The sequence below is a fragment of the Colias eurytheme genome, chromosome 12 (assembly GCF_061535395.1).
Source record: "Colias eurytheme isolate Ceu_HAF_F1 chromosome 12, ilColEury1 Martin Lab GWU primary, whole genome shotgun sequence".
In the NCBI taxonomy this organism is placed as follows: Eukaryota; Metazoa; Arthropoda; class Insecta; order Lepidoptera; family Pieridae; genus Colias; species Colias eurytheme.
Window position 1 is genome coordinate 9,210,961 of NC_142991.1, and position 16,291 is coordinate 9,227,251.

Consider the following 16,291-nt stretch of genomic DNA (forward strand, 5'->3'; position numbering starts at 1 on the left):
TGTATTTACTGGCAATTAATTGACTAATTGGGCCACATTATAATCCGACCAGAATAAAAGGTATACAGAGAAGAGTGATAGCGAATACAAATTCTTCAACCGCGGTCTCTATAACAAAAAGAGATGGAAAATCAAACATGACACTTTTATCAGATGGTTGCATTACCACAATGTTATTTTGGGAGATTGCGAAACTGTCAAAGTCAAATCTAATGAATGACTCCATCCGTAGTTATTTTGACTAATTTTTGTTTAAGATTTTACTTTAATTCGTTTACTTAATATTGTTGTGATAACATTCTTATGAAAATACATAAAATAGTGAATTTTTGTTTGTATTGTCCCAGTTTAAGTGTCCAAAATCATGGAAGATATATTTCAGTGGTGCAGGGAAGGAAATGCTTTGCAGGTGCGAGTTTGGCTGGATGATACTGAACATGATATGAATCAGGGGTAAGTTAACACTATAATTAACCCTTATAAATCAATAAATATTGATATAAATGTCCTTGCTATCCATAAAAGGTCAGAAACGTACGCAAACATCGCCCACAATATTACTCAATCCAAGGTGTGCCACTACTGTTTATTTTTTATTTTACCAAAATTATTTTACTTATAATTATTAGTAAATCTTTATTACACATTACTATTTCACATAAAACCGAGTGTGTAATATTTTATTCATTCAAATAATTGTTTTTCAAAGTATTCCTACCTCTAATATATAATAATTTATTTTTAAAAATGATTTACTTATGGCTTCAGATATAATTTGCTTAATTAATCAGCAGGTGATAAAAGATTAAAGACATTTTAAAAAAAGATTGTAAATGAAATACTATTGAGTGAATCATTAACAACCAATTTTCCTGGAACTTCTGGAAATATAATGGGATATTTTTCCTCTTACTGTACTTATCTAGCTACTGGCAATTTAAACATAACGATTTAATAATGAACCTATGATTTATAAATATATATTTTACTAGCGGCCCGCCCCGGCTTCGCCCGTGGTACATATGAAAAATAGATGTTGGCCGATTCTCAGACTTACCCGATATGCACAGAAAATTTCATGAGAATCGGTCCACCCGTTTCGGAGGAGTATGCAGACTAACATTGTGACACGAGAATTTTATATATATACTAGCGGTCCGCCCCGGCTTCGCCCGTGGTACATATGAAAAATAGATGTTGGCCGATTCTCAGACTTACCCGATATGCACAGAAAATTTCATGAGAATCGGTACACCCGTTTCGGAGGAGTATGCAGACTAACATTGTGACACGAGAATTTTATATATAAAAGATTTTATATTTATTATTATTATTACACACATATAAATTTTAAGATTTCGAGATCGAAATTTATCAATTGTTTTAGCAAGTCTTGCTCTGCCTATAAAGTTAACTATTATACTTATAAAAAATTTACCATCATTTTTATATTCCAGAGATGACCATGGGTTCAGCCCTTTACACTGGGCCTGCAAAGAGGGTCACATCAAAATTGTTGAGATGCTCATGAAACGAGGAGCAAGGATTAATGTCACAAATATGGGTGATGATACTCCACTGCACCTGGCCGCTGCACATGGGCATAGGCCTATAGTTCAATTGGTAATTGGTTTGTTAATGAATTAAAATAGTAAATTAGAATCACTTAGTTGGTGTTTCCTTTTCAGGGCCTTTTTATAATATCCAATATATGCTTAAATTCCTATTTATGAAAAAAAAAACAAAACTAAATAAGTAGTAATTTTATTGTACACATTCATGATTCATCGAATTGTGCTTGTTAACTTGAAAGGCTTTGTCAGATAGAACACATATTTCGCACTACCTTGCCTCTGCACACTGAATTGTTTTTATTATCATTTTTACTCTGTATTTACCTCTTGATGGAACTGCACTTTTATAGTTAAGATTTTTAAATAAAGCACACAATTCACTAGTTACACTTTTATTTACTTTCAATTTGTGCAGCATAACACTGTAACATTTGGCAAACAGAGCGATATAGCTGTTACCCAATATAAAGTATGTGTTCTATCTGAAAAAGCTAGAAATTTAATATAACACTAGAAATACTTAGGCTAAAATATAACAACAGTTTTCGTTTTAAACTTCTTTATTGTTACTATAAAATAAAAATGTTGTGTGGTTTTATGAAACCACGGTAAAAGTGAAACTGTTCGAACGGTTCCGAACACTGCTTTATACCTACTCGGCAGCCGACCGTCACGCGACATGCGCTACACAGACCAAAAAGTTTGAGACGATGTAATAAAAGTTTCACTTTAAATATAACAAATTAAACTGAATTTTAAATACCTTCATTCCAGCTTTTACAAAACCGTGTGGACGTCAACTTCACAAACGAACACGGCAACTCGCCGCTGCACTATGCCTGTTTCTGGGGCTACAGTGCGATCGCAGAGGATTTGGTGCTCGCTGGGGCACTCGTCTCACTGGCTAATAAGGATGGTGATACACCATTGGATAAGAATAAGGGACAATTGGTGCAGAGGTAAGGTTGTGTGTGAAAGTACTTTAAAAAAAATTGGTTGTTTGTAAAATAGGTTTACGATCGAGATGTTTACGTGATAACGTCTTATTGGTGGCAGCACTCGAGATGCGACGGGAGATCGGTCCGTCTCTCTCTCGTTATACCTGCGATCGCGCTCGTGAGGTTTTGGTGTGACACAAGTTTCTGAACATGTCACCCGACTAAAACGATTTTAAAAACGTTATCACGTTAAAAATAAGTAAGTGTTTAGAGTATAAAGGCTTTATTATTATCAAAGTGTTTAGAGTAGGAATTAGAGCTGATTAAAGGCCTTGTATTGATTCAAAGCTATTTCTGTTTGTGAATTAAAGCGGCATTATAAACTGACCAAATGATTCTTCATTCGGTCTATATAAAAAAATGTTATAATTACTTTTTTTTTATTATAAAAGGACGTTGGAATATGTATTCATTCATGTATTATGTTTGTGCTTTAAAAAACATAATAATACATGAATGAATATAATTTTTTTATTAGTTTTTCATTTTACGTAAAGAAAAGAGCGTGTGCGTGCCGGGCACACGTGTCAGAAGCGAAACTTCTTTTCCAAGGTTCAAAGATACCAAAATCGTCGCCTTACACCATCACGTGATGGTATGGCCGTGCCGCGACCATGAAATTTTACTCTCAACTCTTCTAAAAAAGTTTCAGATCTAAAATACAAAATACATTACTTAATTGAGCTATTGTAACTGAATATGTACTTAAAATATCCAATACTCATTCACAATGATACAAATATCTTAACTCAATTTTTATAGACTCCATGAGCTAGCAGTCAACCAAGGGCAGGACCTAAAGAAGATTCAATTCAAGGATCAATCGTGGCTCGGTCTTAAGACAAGAAGCAGGGACGCAACATTATCTCGTCACAAGGGAATCAATATCAACGAGCTGGCTTTGCATACTCGTATTGCTGTTACGCCATCTGGTGAGAAATTTTGGTTTTTATCTGTTCAAAATTTTTGTGGTCATATTTATAAAGTTATTGTTTGCATGTTGCAATTGTAATTTTACATGTACATTCATATAAAATTCGTATTTTTATATCATCAGGTGACGCGTCTGCTCGGTTGCTCCCTATACAATAAAAAAAAAAAATCCAATCTTAAATAGAATCCAATTTGTAGAATTTTGCAGCTTTTTCTATTGATGATATAATTTTTGTTAGTTGAAGTCAACATAAATTTTTTAATCATTGTTTCCAGATTTACGGCATATTTAGGTTTTTTTATTTTAATGTCACATAATAATAATAGTATTATATTATCTGTGTTAATATATAACCTTTTTTTAATTAGGTGAAACATGGCGCGGGCGTTGGCAGAAGAATGATATAGTAGCGAAAATAGTGGCCGTTCGTGAATGTACGCCAAGAATACAGAGAGATTTCAACGAGGAGTTCCCGAAATTGAGGATTTTCTCTCATCCCAACATATTGCCTGTGGTAAAAAAGAAATATTTAATTTCTATAATTATTGAGTTTGTTAGAAATTGACAAAAATATTTGGACAAGATGTTCATAAAATTAATAATTCAGATGTTGTTTTTGTAAGCATAAAATGAAGTTAATTTTTACTGTAATCTGATTCTAGGGTATTTATTGTGTCGTAAAAATTGTATTATCGCAATAATTGTCATTACTTGCTTTTGTTTTTACGTGGAATATCTAAACCATGTTAATTTTAAAATTTCACACATCTATACTAATATTATAAAGAGGAAAGATTTGTAATTATGTATGAATGTATGGTTTTTACGCATAAACTATTGGACCGATTTCAAAAATTCTTTCACCATTAGAAAGCTGCATCTTCACTGAGCAACATAGGCTATATTGCATTTTCAAAAAAATCAGAGATCCTTACCAAAAATGCAATAATGAAACCCAAGGTGTAAAAAATTCCTCAAGAAAACTTCTGTCATCGCGTGCGCTGCGGAATCTATTGAAGATAGAACAAAAAAAATGTTCTACAGTATTATAGAATGGATCAATATCTACAAGTCCGCGATACCATATGTCCATCTTCAGTAGTTATGTTACTACAACAACTTTTTTACGTTTTCAAAGTAAATAGAAGTGCCGACAGTAATCAAACCATGTTATCCATTCATATATATTAATCCTTATCCCATTAAATGATGTTTTAATAGTAGGTATACTGTTCAATACAATGAGCAGGCCGTAGTGCGGGATGGGGTAAACCGTAAAGGTGATTTTCATGTGATTAAAAATTAAACCTATAGTCCGACCTATAGTAGACTTCTATCTATGCGGGTGAAACCGCAGGGCATTGCTAGTTAGTTAATATTTAGGTGGGTTGCTGCGTATCCCCACCGTCTCTAGTGGTGATATCACTCCTTCATGTTGGTGCGGGAGGGCGCGTAGTAGTGGACACTGTGTACTGATTTTTGAATATTTTTTTTTATTGCCTGTTTCCTAAAGATCTCGTATGTTATTTGTAGGTGGGTTGCTGCGTATCCCCACCATCTTTAGTGGTGATATCGCAGTATATGTCGTGGGGTTCTCTCTACTCGTTACTCCACGGTGGTGCGGGAGGGCGAGTGGTAGTGGATGCAGCTGCAGCACTCCGTCTCGCACGAGATGTAGCCGCGGGTATGGCGTACTTGCATTCGTTGCAAAGGGACCGCGTATTGCCGACGTATCATCTGAATAGCAAGCATGTTATGGTGAGTACGAATTTTATTAATTTTGCGGTAAAGGTATTCTTTCTCAAAATTAAAAGCCATAAGAAGGGCTTTTTTTCTATAATTTACTGTCTTAAATTTATTTTTTTTGTGTTAGTACCGAATTTTGCCACTTAATTTTAATTGCATGTCTTTCATTAATTTGTCTTGTGTAGGTCATTTTTTACGTAATATTTTTGTATGACATATCATTTTTCATGACACAAAAATTTTACATGATAAAACATTTTTTCTTCAAAAATTAAAACAAAAAGAAGTTTTCAACTTGATTATTAACGTTGAGCATGTTTGATATTTTGGAATGGTATCCGTCTTACGCTTTTTCGATCAGGTCACGTGTCCTGACACGAATTTAAGATTTTATACCCATTACAGAAAAAGTGCTCAACGTCGCTAAAGAAGTTTTCACTTCAATATATAATTTCTAGATCGACGAGGACCTAACAGCTCGCATAAACATGGCGGATTCCAAATTCTCGTTCCAAGAGCGTGGGCGTGTTTATGCCCCCGGCTGGATGTCCCCCGAAGCCCTAACGAAGCCCTGCTCCAAGCGGAACTGGGAGGCGGCGGATATGTGGAGCTTTGCGGTTCTACTGTGGGAACTGGCTACTAGAGAGGTGGGGATTTATTTATTTAGACATACCAATAGTTTAAATTGTACACCAAGTAGCTTATATCTAATACACTGGAGATTTCAGTATGTTTTTTTATCCCTTTCACACCTAACTTGGCAAGTGGGTGTGAAAGGGATAAAAAAACATACATGCGTCACTCAAGGCCATATTTTCTTGTTACAAGTTAATGTTCATACTGAAATCTCCAGTGTATTAGATATAAGCTTCTTGGACCATATAGATATCCAAAGGCAGACCAATTTAATCTGATATAAATCTGAATAAGCTGTTTCGATAATTGAATATCAAAGAGGTGAGTATAGGAATAAAAGCGAGTGGATGATACACGATGCAATGACAACTGCGCACTTTGCTTAGTTGTTCTACCAAGTCTCGACCAATAAGGCAGTGAATAGGGGAAATGATAAAAGTAAAAATAATCATTATATTTTTTATTTCTAGAGATTTCACTTGATATAATTTAAATTAAAAAAAAGCGGTTGATTTATAATACTTCACAGTAAAATGGTTTGCGAAATGACAGGGTAAATAAAATTATGTTTTACAATTTGTAGGTGCCATTCGCTGACCTATCTCCAATGGAATGCGGCATGAAAATAGCCCTGGAAGGACTCAGAGTTACCATCCCACCGGGCATTTCGCCTCACATCTCGAAATTGATCAAAATCTGTATGAACGAAGACCCCGGCAAACGACCATCTTTCGAAATGATTCTGCCGATTTTGGAGAAAATGAAACGTTAATCTGGCAACACAGTCTTAAAGTGTCTATACGAAATTGGCGCAAATCGTTTGGGCAAGTATAATTCTTATAGATAATAGTGTTAATTTTTCAATGGCTTAGTACATTTTGTATACAAGTCTTATGAATTTAAAACAAAAAATAGAAGAATGATTTGGTTTTTCATAAAAGAGATTATGATAAGTGGTCATTGAAAAATCAACTCTAGTAACCGGAGAAAATGTATTAATCCAGTTGCCATAATAAATTAAGCTATTTATTCAATACAAGTTTTGTTTTTCAGATATATGATTTGGTACAAATATCGTTCACTTTTCTTTATATAAGTACAATAATGCACACGAGTCTGAGTCATGTTTTTTCACCTAAATCGGACTTTCGAACGACAATATTTTTATTATTTTATATTAAATGCTCGATTTGCTAAATCTCCTTGTTTCTTATACGATATATATAAATAAGCAATTTATGTATAACAATCCAATGAGGGCCAGGGCCATAAACAGAATTATTACGATTTATACAATTTTAAATAAGAAACTTATTAAAAGAAAGTATCATAATACATATAAATTTATTTTTGATTTTTGGTCATAAAGGTCATAAAACCCTTCTTATAAACTTTCTTAGGATTAGATAAACTTAACAGGTCATTGTTTCACATATTTTATACTAAAAATATTTTTTTATTATTAGATCTGTGTATCTTTGTGTTTTAATTATTGTAACTGCCAGTATTTAATATGTTGTTAGATTAAGGTTGTGTAATTTAACTTATGAAATTGTATGTTTTTTTTATTCTTATCTTTTTCTACGAAATGGTGCTAGACAGCCCTTGAAAATGAATAGACATGAAATTAGATCTATTTCCACAAATTACAATTATTTTTATTCATTGTGTTGTTTTATCTAAATAATGTAAAAGAGGAACAAAGTGCAATTTACAAACTTATGAACCTCACGGTAGAATAAGATTAACATTTAAAATATTAAAAAATAGTGTAAAAATATATAATTTACTTTGGAGGTTATTGTTGTGTACTAATTATATGTTAAAAACTATTAAATGTGTTATAAATACGAAATAATAAGATGTAAAAGAGAAAAAGTATGTAACAGAATAATTTATTATTTTTCTAAATTATTAATCTATGCCAACAATTAATGTGCCTTGAAATGTAATACATGATTAAACGCTTTAAATGTGCTTTGATACATAAATATATATTAACATAGTAATTACAACGTAGGTTATAAGAATTATTTTTATGTAATATTGTAATTTAAAAAAATTAAATAAACTAACTTTTTTATCAACTGGACTTCTTTATTTATCATTTTCACTCCAAAACTGTTCCCTTTTCCCTTTACACACCTACACTCTACAGTTGCACTCTTCTATCCTATGTAAAACATTTTAGGAGTTCTTTACAACTTTGCTTATTATTGTAAAGCTGAAGAACTTTGTAAATATGATTGAACCACGCTAATCTTATCCACTACTAGTCTGTTTCTTTCTTGGGTACCTAGTCAAGAGGCACAACAACATAAAATATTTGCATCTTATGCAGACGATGTGTAATATTGTGTAAATCAGGGCGTTGAAAGAAATTTATATTAAAATACAAGTGAAGAGATTTTTTGTTGTTTAAACGCGTTAATCTCAAGAACTACTGCACCGACTCCTAAAATTATTTCAACGTTGGTATTATCATGTATTATATCCCTGATCCCTGAGTGCTATAGACTGTATAAGAATACCTATATAATATAGTTTTGTATCAATAAAAGTGCTATGCTATAATGACATAATTAGTATGAAAACCACTGTCGCCAGTCGCGGTCGGTAACGAAACGGGGAGCTTCCAATACTAGTGACAAGCGGGCACGCCCAAGCCACGCCCACTTCACACCTATTTGTTTCACTTGTTTTTACTCTTCACTGATATTATATGGACCGTACATTTTTCAAAATGGCAATTTATTATCAATTATGTCAGTGACTGCTGACAGCTAATGTAAGTTGTAACAAAATATGTCAATTGAGACTTGAGAGGAGATCTGTCAATAATGTTAAAATTTTTGGTGAGATCTGAGATAAAATAATAATAAACGCTAATTTTGTTTATTTACTTTATTTTTCGTTATTGTTATATTTGTAGCAAAAGCAAAAACGAAGTTATTCAAAACTGATCAAGGAATTAAAGATGCCGAAATTGCATTATTAATCAAATAAAACCGGCGACAAATTAATTAATGATTATAATATGGATAACACCAGTGATTCGAACTTCTTGCCTAAAATAACAGATGTAGAATGGAAACTTGAAGTGTTGACGAACACACCAGGCGTGGGTTCTGATAATTTATTATACACGATCGTACTCAAAACCGACAAAGAAGATATTCGATTTACATGTGGAACGCAGCAGATCCAGGATTTGGTTTACAAACTAAAAGATCTTGTAAGACATTGCGAAAAGGTAAAAACAGAATTTTCTTGAAAACAGTGCAAGATATACTCATAGATTAAGAATGAAACCATTCCAATACAAGTTCCTTGTATTTACTTTTGTAACATTTACTAACTATAGTTCATAAGTATTGTATTTTTGTAAGTGAATAATAATTTATAAATATTTAATAAAATGTGAGAGTAAAAAGAATTATTCATTTCATTTTTTTCCATTTTCAATGCAACTAACTACAAATAAGTAGTTATAATGATGTTATACAATTTACCTTGCATATGGGAAGGCTAAATAATTTAAACAAATTGGAGTAGAGTTAAAAAAATTATGAAATATATATATTTTGTGTGGTGCTTTGGGAGAGGCCCATGTCCAGTAGTGGACAGGAATATACTGATATATGTATTATAATGTGATGGTCTTTTTTTATATATTTATGTTCTATGTTATGTTATATGTATGTTCTTCTACCATATCCAAACTATATTAACACCATGAAGTTTGAATGATTTTTTAATTTAAGTAAGTATAATATGCTTTATTCACAAATAGGATAGATGTAGGGAAGAAATAAAAAACTCCATGTTCAAAATAACTTTATTCCAAATAATGAGACAATCATTGACAAAAAAAACCTCTTTATAAATCACAATCACAGATCAACTAAGAGAACTACAGAGTAAGAAAGCTGCACTTAACTCATAAATTACATGCAACTACAATTTTCGTAAAATTATCTTAAAATATCACAATATAACATCTACTCTACGGTTCTACAATGAACAATTTTTATTTGATATCAGACTTAGATTTTAAACTCACTTAAGGTAAATTGTGGCAAAGTATTTATTATAAGAGAAATATGGACAGAAATACAGATGTTTGGTTAGGCCTGGCATACCGCATAATCAGAATACAACCAGTTATAGTAAGAAATCTTAACCCTGATATTAGTCTTAACTTAACCTAACTAAATATAGAGATGTTTGCTCCAGCAAAATTATTCTAAAAATCAGAGTCGAAAATCAGTCAAAACTGCATTTATAACCAATCCAAGGTAGCATAAGAAAGCATAAAAAATTATCAGTAATAATAACTGGAAAAAATCACTTGAATGGATTTCAGTGGATAGGTATCTATAGTCAATCTGAATAGTTGAACAGTATAGATAATATTATTTGTTAGAAAAATAGTCTTACACATGTACTTTTACTATTTTAGAAATCTAAATACTTATGTATGAAATCACTACTTATTTTATTGCATTGAACAGTCAAATATAATATGCAATAGAGATCATAATTTTATGAGTTTTAGTATTTTCTTTATTTCATATTATTACCTATATGCAACTCTACTGATTTTTTTTTGCTATGCACATTTATTTAACATAAAATTATGAGTGATGGCAATTCTAAATTTTCTAAGTACATAACATCTGCAAATAATCCAAATATGTAATTTTACTTATAATTATAAATTCCACAATAAACACAAATCAAATACATAGCCTATTAATAAAAACACTAAGAACTAAGCCACACTAAATAGTCATGAATTTAAATATCACAAAGAAATTAAAGCATCTACGATTATTTGCGTTAATAAACAAGAATAGTATATTGTTTTTAAATAATAATTTTAATCTTTTCGTAACTGCCACCTTTAACTTGACTTAATTGATATAATCTGCAAAGATAACCTTGCTTGCTGCTTTGTGTTGTCTACATTTAGTTTTTTTTTAAATAACTATTGATTATTAGGTACATACCTAATCAATAATCATTCTAAGCTATTGTTATTTTTCAGTTTTCCAACTCAGTCAACGAAATTTTTGTAATTGTGTATAAATTGTTATGTAAATTATATAAGTAGTGGTATATTTATCAGACAATTTTTTGTATTTGTAACATTTTTATTCTAAGAATACTGGCGCGGTTTAAGCAAATTTTAAGAAGTAAATAAATTGCACATCAGTTATAAATGTGTGATAGTTTCACGATATAAAGCTTAAAATACAATTTAATTATACAGAATTCGCAATTACCATAAATGTTATACAAGGGCCTTAAATAATTATTATTAACATTTAAAACTGCCTCTTTGAATAAATACAATACCAAAAATGAACACATTTTATATAGCATTGTGATGTTTTTAATTCTACATCAATTTTGTATTAAACTTAATAATACTATGATTATTAGTTATGATTAAGTCATGGGTTACGCTTACATTTTAACTTCAATAATATAACTCCATGTGATCATTTCATTGACCCTTGTGATGTTTTTCTAAGGCGCTGACTCCACGAGCGAGAGAATCGCGACGAGTCCGCCCTTATATCGTCGGATAATCTCCACGAACGAGCGATAATTCCGCCGCGTATCGTCACGAGTCGTAACGGAATCGCAGCGTTTCCGTGGCGACTCGTAACGGTATCGTCACGTTTCCTTGAAGAGAACTACGAGAAGACCAGAGGCAACGCTGAAATGACGCTGCGTTTGACAGCGGACCCGCCGCGCGCTCGTCGCTAGCCTGCTGCTAGTCGCGGTGGGCTAGCGACGATGTAATGACGTTTCGCACGCTCATTGCCACTCGTCCTATCGCGGCGATAATATCGCCGTGTCGAGACGGTTCCATAGAGAGTGTATAGAAATACGTGGCACGACGATAATATCGCCGCGATTCTCTCGCTCGTGGAGTCAGCGCCTAACACCTAATATGAATTTTTTGCAAATATTTGCTCATTTTATGATGACAAAATGTGACTAAATTATCTGCTTACAATATTATTATATTAAACATATTTTTTTTTTTCGTTTTAGCTTAAAATCCTAGAAGATTAGGGTAACATTATTTAATAAACTATTGATAATAATCAACTAAAATATTTCATCCATTGGTGACGTCATTGCAATGATGTATTCCCGACTTTTCCCGCGCTGGTTCTAATTCCATAAACCTTCATATATTTTTTATATTAGTTGCCATTTCATTATTTATTTTTCGATCGCTATTCTCTTTCACTGGTGTTTTATTTTTGAAGTGAAAACTTCTTTAGCGGTGTTGAGCACTTTTTCTGTAATGGGTATAAAATGTTAAACTCGCGTCAGGACACGTGACCTGATCGAAAAAGCGTGACGGATACCATTCCAAAATATCAAACATGCTCAACGTTAATAATCAAGTTTTCACTTCTGCAGGCACTCCCGGAGTGCAACCCGTCTTTTTTTATCTGGTAACATTTAAAGCGAGAAGAATTTGAGGAAGGCCGCTGGCGGTACGGTTTGCGGGGGAAGTGGCCCGCCCGCTTCTTTCAGGCGTTCGCGATATTCTGGACACTGGGATAGAAAACAAAAGAATTATAATATATTTATTTTATAGAATACTGAATAAATGATAGTTTCATGGTTTTTCGAAAATATTGGTTAGGCCAAATAATGTTAATTGAAATCTTTATATTTAATGTAAATCTGTATTTACTCCTGTAATCGTATATCAAGTTAAATAAATGGACACTAAAAGTTAGATTTGTAAAAATATAACGTTAATAGATTAATTCTGTGCCTCCAGTGAATAAGGGAATAACTCAAAAACAGCACTTTTCAGGAGAGACAAAAAACTATGTATCAATACTAAATCTTTATTAATTCAAAATTTTAAGCTTGTATGTGTAAGATATGATGTTAGACTATATTTTTACATATGAACACATATTGTAACAACCCCAGAAATATACTTTTTTCGTGTTTTTTTGTAGTTGTGGCCTTATGAACGAGTACTTCATGGAATAACTCAATATATTCACATAATTTTTTTTTTACTCTTTGCAATATAACGACTTATGCCCTTATGCACTATATTCATAATCGCACAACACGACTTATATTATTGCCAGTTTTGGTTTTATAGAAATGATGTGACTTATTATGCTTGAAATTTGTGTACTTTATGACTCAATTGAGGCTTTTTAGTGGAAAAACTATGCACGTAGCTTGTAAAACGAATGAAATCAACGGGTTTTTTTTATCGTTATTAGATAATAAAAACAAAACATCATTTAGGTATTTATGCATTTAACCCTAGAAGTCCAATCTACGTAAATTTGACGTATGAACTCTTCTATATTTACCATCGAATCGCTGCAAAATCCAGAACCAACTTATTAGCCGTCGAGACCTAGCAGTACATAGTTGGCTCATTCATGTAAATTCCGCCATTTGGTTGTAAAGAGGATGTTGTGCGTCATTTTGACGTAACTGGGCTTTTCGTAACTTTTAAAATTGTTTCAAATTTTTATTTTGTGATTTATTTGAATAATTTTTTTCCAAGTCACGTTTCACATGATATCTATAGTATTATACTATAGATTGAGTATAAAATGGGATCCAGACAACTTTTATACTAGGACGAAAAACCTTCAATTTTAGTAAATGACGATTATTGTCCTCCGCTGGATTTGGACTTCAAGCAAAGGGATTGGGTGGCTGAAGATGTTGTCCGGAGTAAAACCGAATATGTTATGGGGTTTTGTTACCCATGTATAATGAAATTCGTAGATTGTAAAATAAACCTTTAATCGATCTTTCAATAATACAGTACTATGTTGTTAATGCTATACAATGTTTCACCAATCACCACAATGAGTCTAGTCTGTACAGGTTAGCAGGAGACAATCATTGAGTATTGGTATTAAATACGTATCAACTGCGTATTGCGTTTTGCGTATTAACTATTGTCCTAGTGAATCATTTTCACTATCGTCGAATCAATTTAAAATTCGATCAAGTGCGTTCCGTTTCGGAACGCCACAGATAATAAAATATAGAAAATAAAAGTGGCAACGCCACAATGTCATGGTGGTATACATTGAGGATACAAGCACTATAAAGAGATAAGAGAAGCCCGAAAACCATATTCCTGTATGTTCAGTTAATACAGGAAAAGTTATAGGTGGTCAGTGGCGATATTTTACGGCATGATATAGAATACAATTTCTATATCATATAATATCAAAATAATGTAGATAAATGCTAATGCTTCCTTCTAGGGAAGAGCGCTCCATCATAGGCCACATCTCAGCTTACCATCAGGCGAGATCGTGGTCAAGCGCTTCCCTATCACACAATAAAAAAAAAATAAATAAAGAAAATACAATGAACCGCAAAGATTTTATGAAAAAATTAAGCACAGATTTGAAGGTACCTTGGATGCAAATACGACTTGTGGCACGCACTTTGAAGAGAATCTACGTGACAATAGCCCAAAATTTCAAAATATGTGGTACCAGAGTATCCATAAAATGTTTACGAAAATGCAGGACCAAAGAAGTATCGATATTGCGGATTTTTTTCCTATAAAAAAGGCAAATTACCAAAGCACAGTGGCTAAAACGCTATATGCGGAGAAAACAATATTCATAAATTGTCAAGACTGGTTATAAATACTTTTTTTTTATGCGACTATTATAGACTATAGTATTATTGTCTTGATTATTGTAGTTAGATAATTATTTTGAAAAAAGATTAAAAACGAGTTATTTTTTAAAAACTTACCCAATTATAAGAAGAAAATATAAGTTAAACATTTTTGTTTGCTTTTTTTAGATGATTCAATTATCGTTCTGTATTTATATAAACATAGAGTATAATATCATTAAATGTACTTAATGTGTTAACTGTATTTTTAATATCTATTGCAAAAAATAGTTAATTTCCATAGAAATATATTAGTATCCCAAGTTAACTGATAAATACCTTTTTTAAAAAATATAAAGATTTGTTGTTGCAGATTTATTGAAAAAAACGATTTAAAAAAAATAAGGAATAGTGTGTGTTATACAATAGCAACACGGCATTAATGCCAAACTGTCTCATGTCGTCACTTGAACCAATGACACTAAAAGAGTTGTTCCTTTACGCTCATGTTAGAAAAATGACACAAATGCGTTTATACTAAAATAGTGTTAGGACTGATGGAACAAAATGAATTAAGTCTTTATTCAAAAAGTATAACTACACATATGTCTTTGTGTTCGTGGGTACTTTTGACTCGAGACGAATAGTTCCTTTGCGATTGCCTAAAATGATGGATAAGGTAACTTATACCGTTAATCACACCCTACTTATACCGTTTGGGTCATTCGAAAAAATGGGTTAGGACGCAGCTAGAGATATGACCTTTTGATATGTTGTGTATTTTGACGAGCTGAATCCAATGGTGCAATAAAAACCAAAGGGAATAACTCGTCTTACTCCCTTATTCACTGGAGGCACAGAATTATTGAATTAGGCAAAATATAAGAATACCTCATTCTTATAAAACTAATACGAGTATAACTATACTATTATAATATTTTTGATAAGTAGGCAGTAAAATATATACCTGATCAGCTATACAAGGGTGTCCTAAAGATCGCCAAAACAGGCACTTGCAGTGACGGCACAGGGACAGTGTCTCCGCGTACTGTGCATCTTCGCGTAAGCCGTATAGCCTGTAGGTAAATAAAAATATATTATACTAGAGGTCCGCCCGTGGTACATATTTCACAATAAAAGGTAGCCTATGTCCTTTCTCGGGTATCAAAATATCTCCATACCAAATTTCATGCAAATTGGTTCAGTAGTTTAGGCGTGATTTAAGTAACAGACAGACAGACAGAGTTACTTTCGCATTTATAATATTAAGTATGGATTGCAACATTAGTGTAATTTTAAAATTTAATTCACACTCAAAATAGTGTGCTATACATGGTGTGGTATTTTAGATTTTAAAGGGTACAATATAATAAGGAATAGAAAATTATCCCATATTTAAACAAATTATTCATCATGCAAAATGCATAAGTGTTGCCATACATGCACGATGGTGTAATAATGATTGACATTGACAGATAAAATACGTTAATTGAAATGAAATTTTCACGTTCCGCTCCAATGAAGCGCGGTCGACTGGCACGCCTTTAAAATTACTATATTAATTTTCGATGAAATTAAATTAATTGGACGTTTTTATCCTTTCTATTTCCATTTGTTACACAATGATAATACATAATAACAATATAAATTCAAACTTTAATTAAATAACTAGCAATTAGTTTGAATATAGGAGCTTTTATTTAAGTGCGATTAAAAAAACTTTGTTAACTTATAACAACAAA

The 16,291-nt window shown here is 32.2% G+C and overlaps 2 protein-coding genes and 1 long non-coding RNA gene across 3 annotated transcripts in view; 2 read left to right on the forward strand and 1 right to left on the reverse strand.

Moving 5' to 3' along the window:
- Nucleotides 1-189: 189 nt before the first annotated feature.
- Ilk (integrin linked kinase) lies at nt 190-7,726 on the forward strand. Its single transcript, XM_090108008.1, has 8 exons — nt 190-453; nt 1,458-1,623; nt 2,349-2,533; nt 3,335-3,504; nt 3,875-4,020; nt 5,040-5,264; nt 5,711-5,899; nt 6,472-7,726. The coding sequence occupies exons 1-8, from the start codon at nt 365-367 to the stop codon at nt 6,658-6,660; spliced, it is 1,359 nt and encodes a 452-aa protein (XP_089964134.1). The 5' UTR covers nt 190-364; the 3' UTR covers nt 6,661-7,726.
- Nucleotides 7,727-8,664: 938 nt separating this feature from the next.
- Nucleotides 8,665-9,327, forward strand: LOC149904217 (uncharacterized). The gene is made up of 2 exons (XR_016457351.1): nt 8,665-8,743; nt 8,821-9,327. It is a non-coding gene; the product is annotated as an uncharacterized LOC149904217 (long non-coding RNA).
- Nucleotides 9,328-11,841: 2,514 nt separating this feature from the next.
- Nucleotides 11,842-16,291, reverse strand: part of LOC149904218 (F-box only protein 32) — a 28,141-nt gene continuing 23,691 nt past the window's right edge. The window contains exons 8-9 of the mRNA XM_090107624.1: nt 15,517-15,625; nt 11,842-12,473 (exon numbers count right to left, since the gene is read on the reverse strand). Coding sequence (XP_089963750.1) covers nt 12,378-12,473; nt 15,517-15,625 — 205 coding nt within the window. The 3' untranslated portion in view covers nt 11,842-12,377. The remainder of the gene's footprint in view (nt 12,474-15,516; nt 15,626-16,291) is intronic.

What these genes read in the sequence shown, in the direction of transcription:
- Ilk (XM_090108008.1), top strand. Translation starts at nt 365, where the DNA reads ATGGAAGATATATTTCAGTGGTGCAGGGAAGGAAATGCTTTGCAGGTG. An exon ending in TATTGCTGTTACGCCATCTG is followed by an intron (nt 3,505 to 3,874) that starts GTGAGAAATTTT and finishes TTTTTTAATTAG; the next exon opens with GTGAAACATGGCGCGGGCGT. An exon ending in TGAATAGCAAGCATGTTATG is followed by an intron (nt 5,265 to 5,710) that starts GTGAGTACGAAT and finishes TATAATTTCTAG; the next exon opens with ATCGACGAGGACCTAACAGC.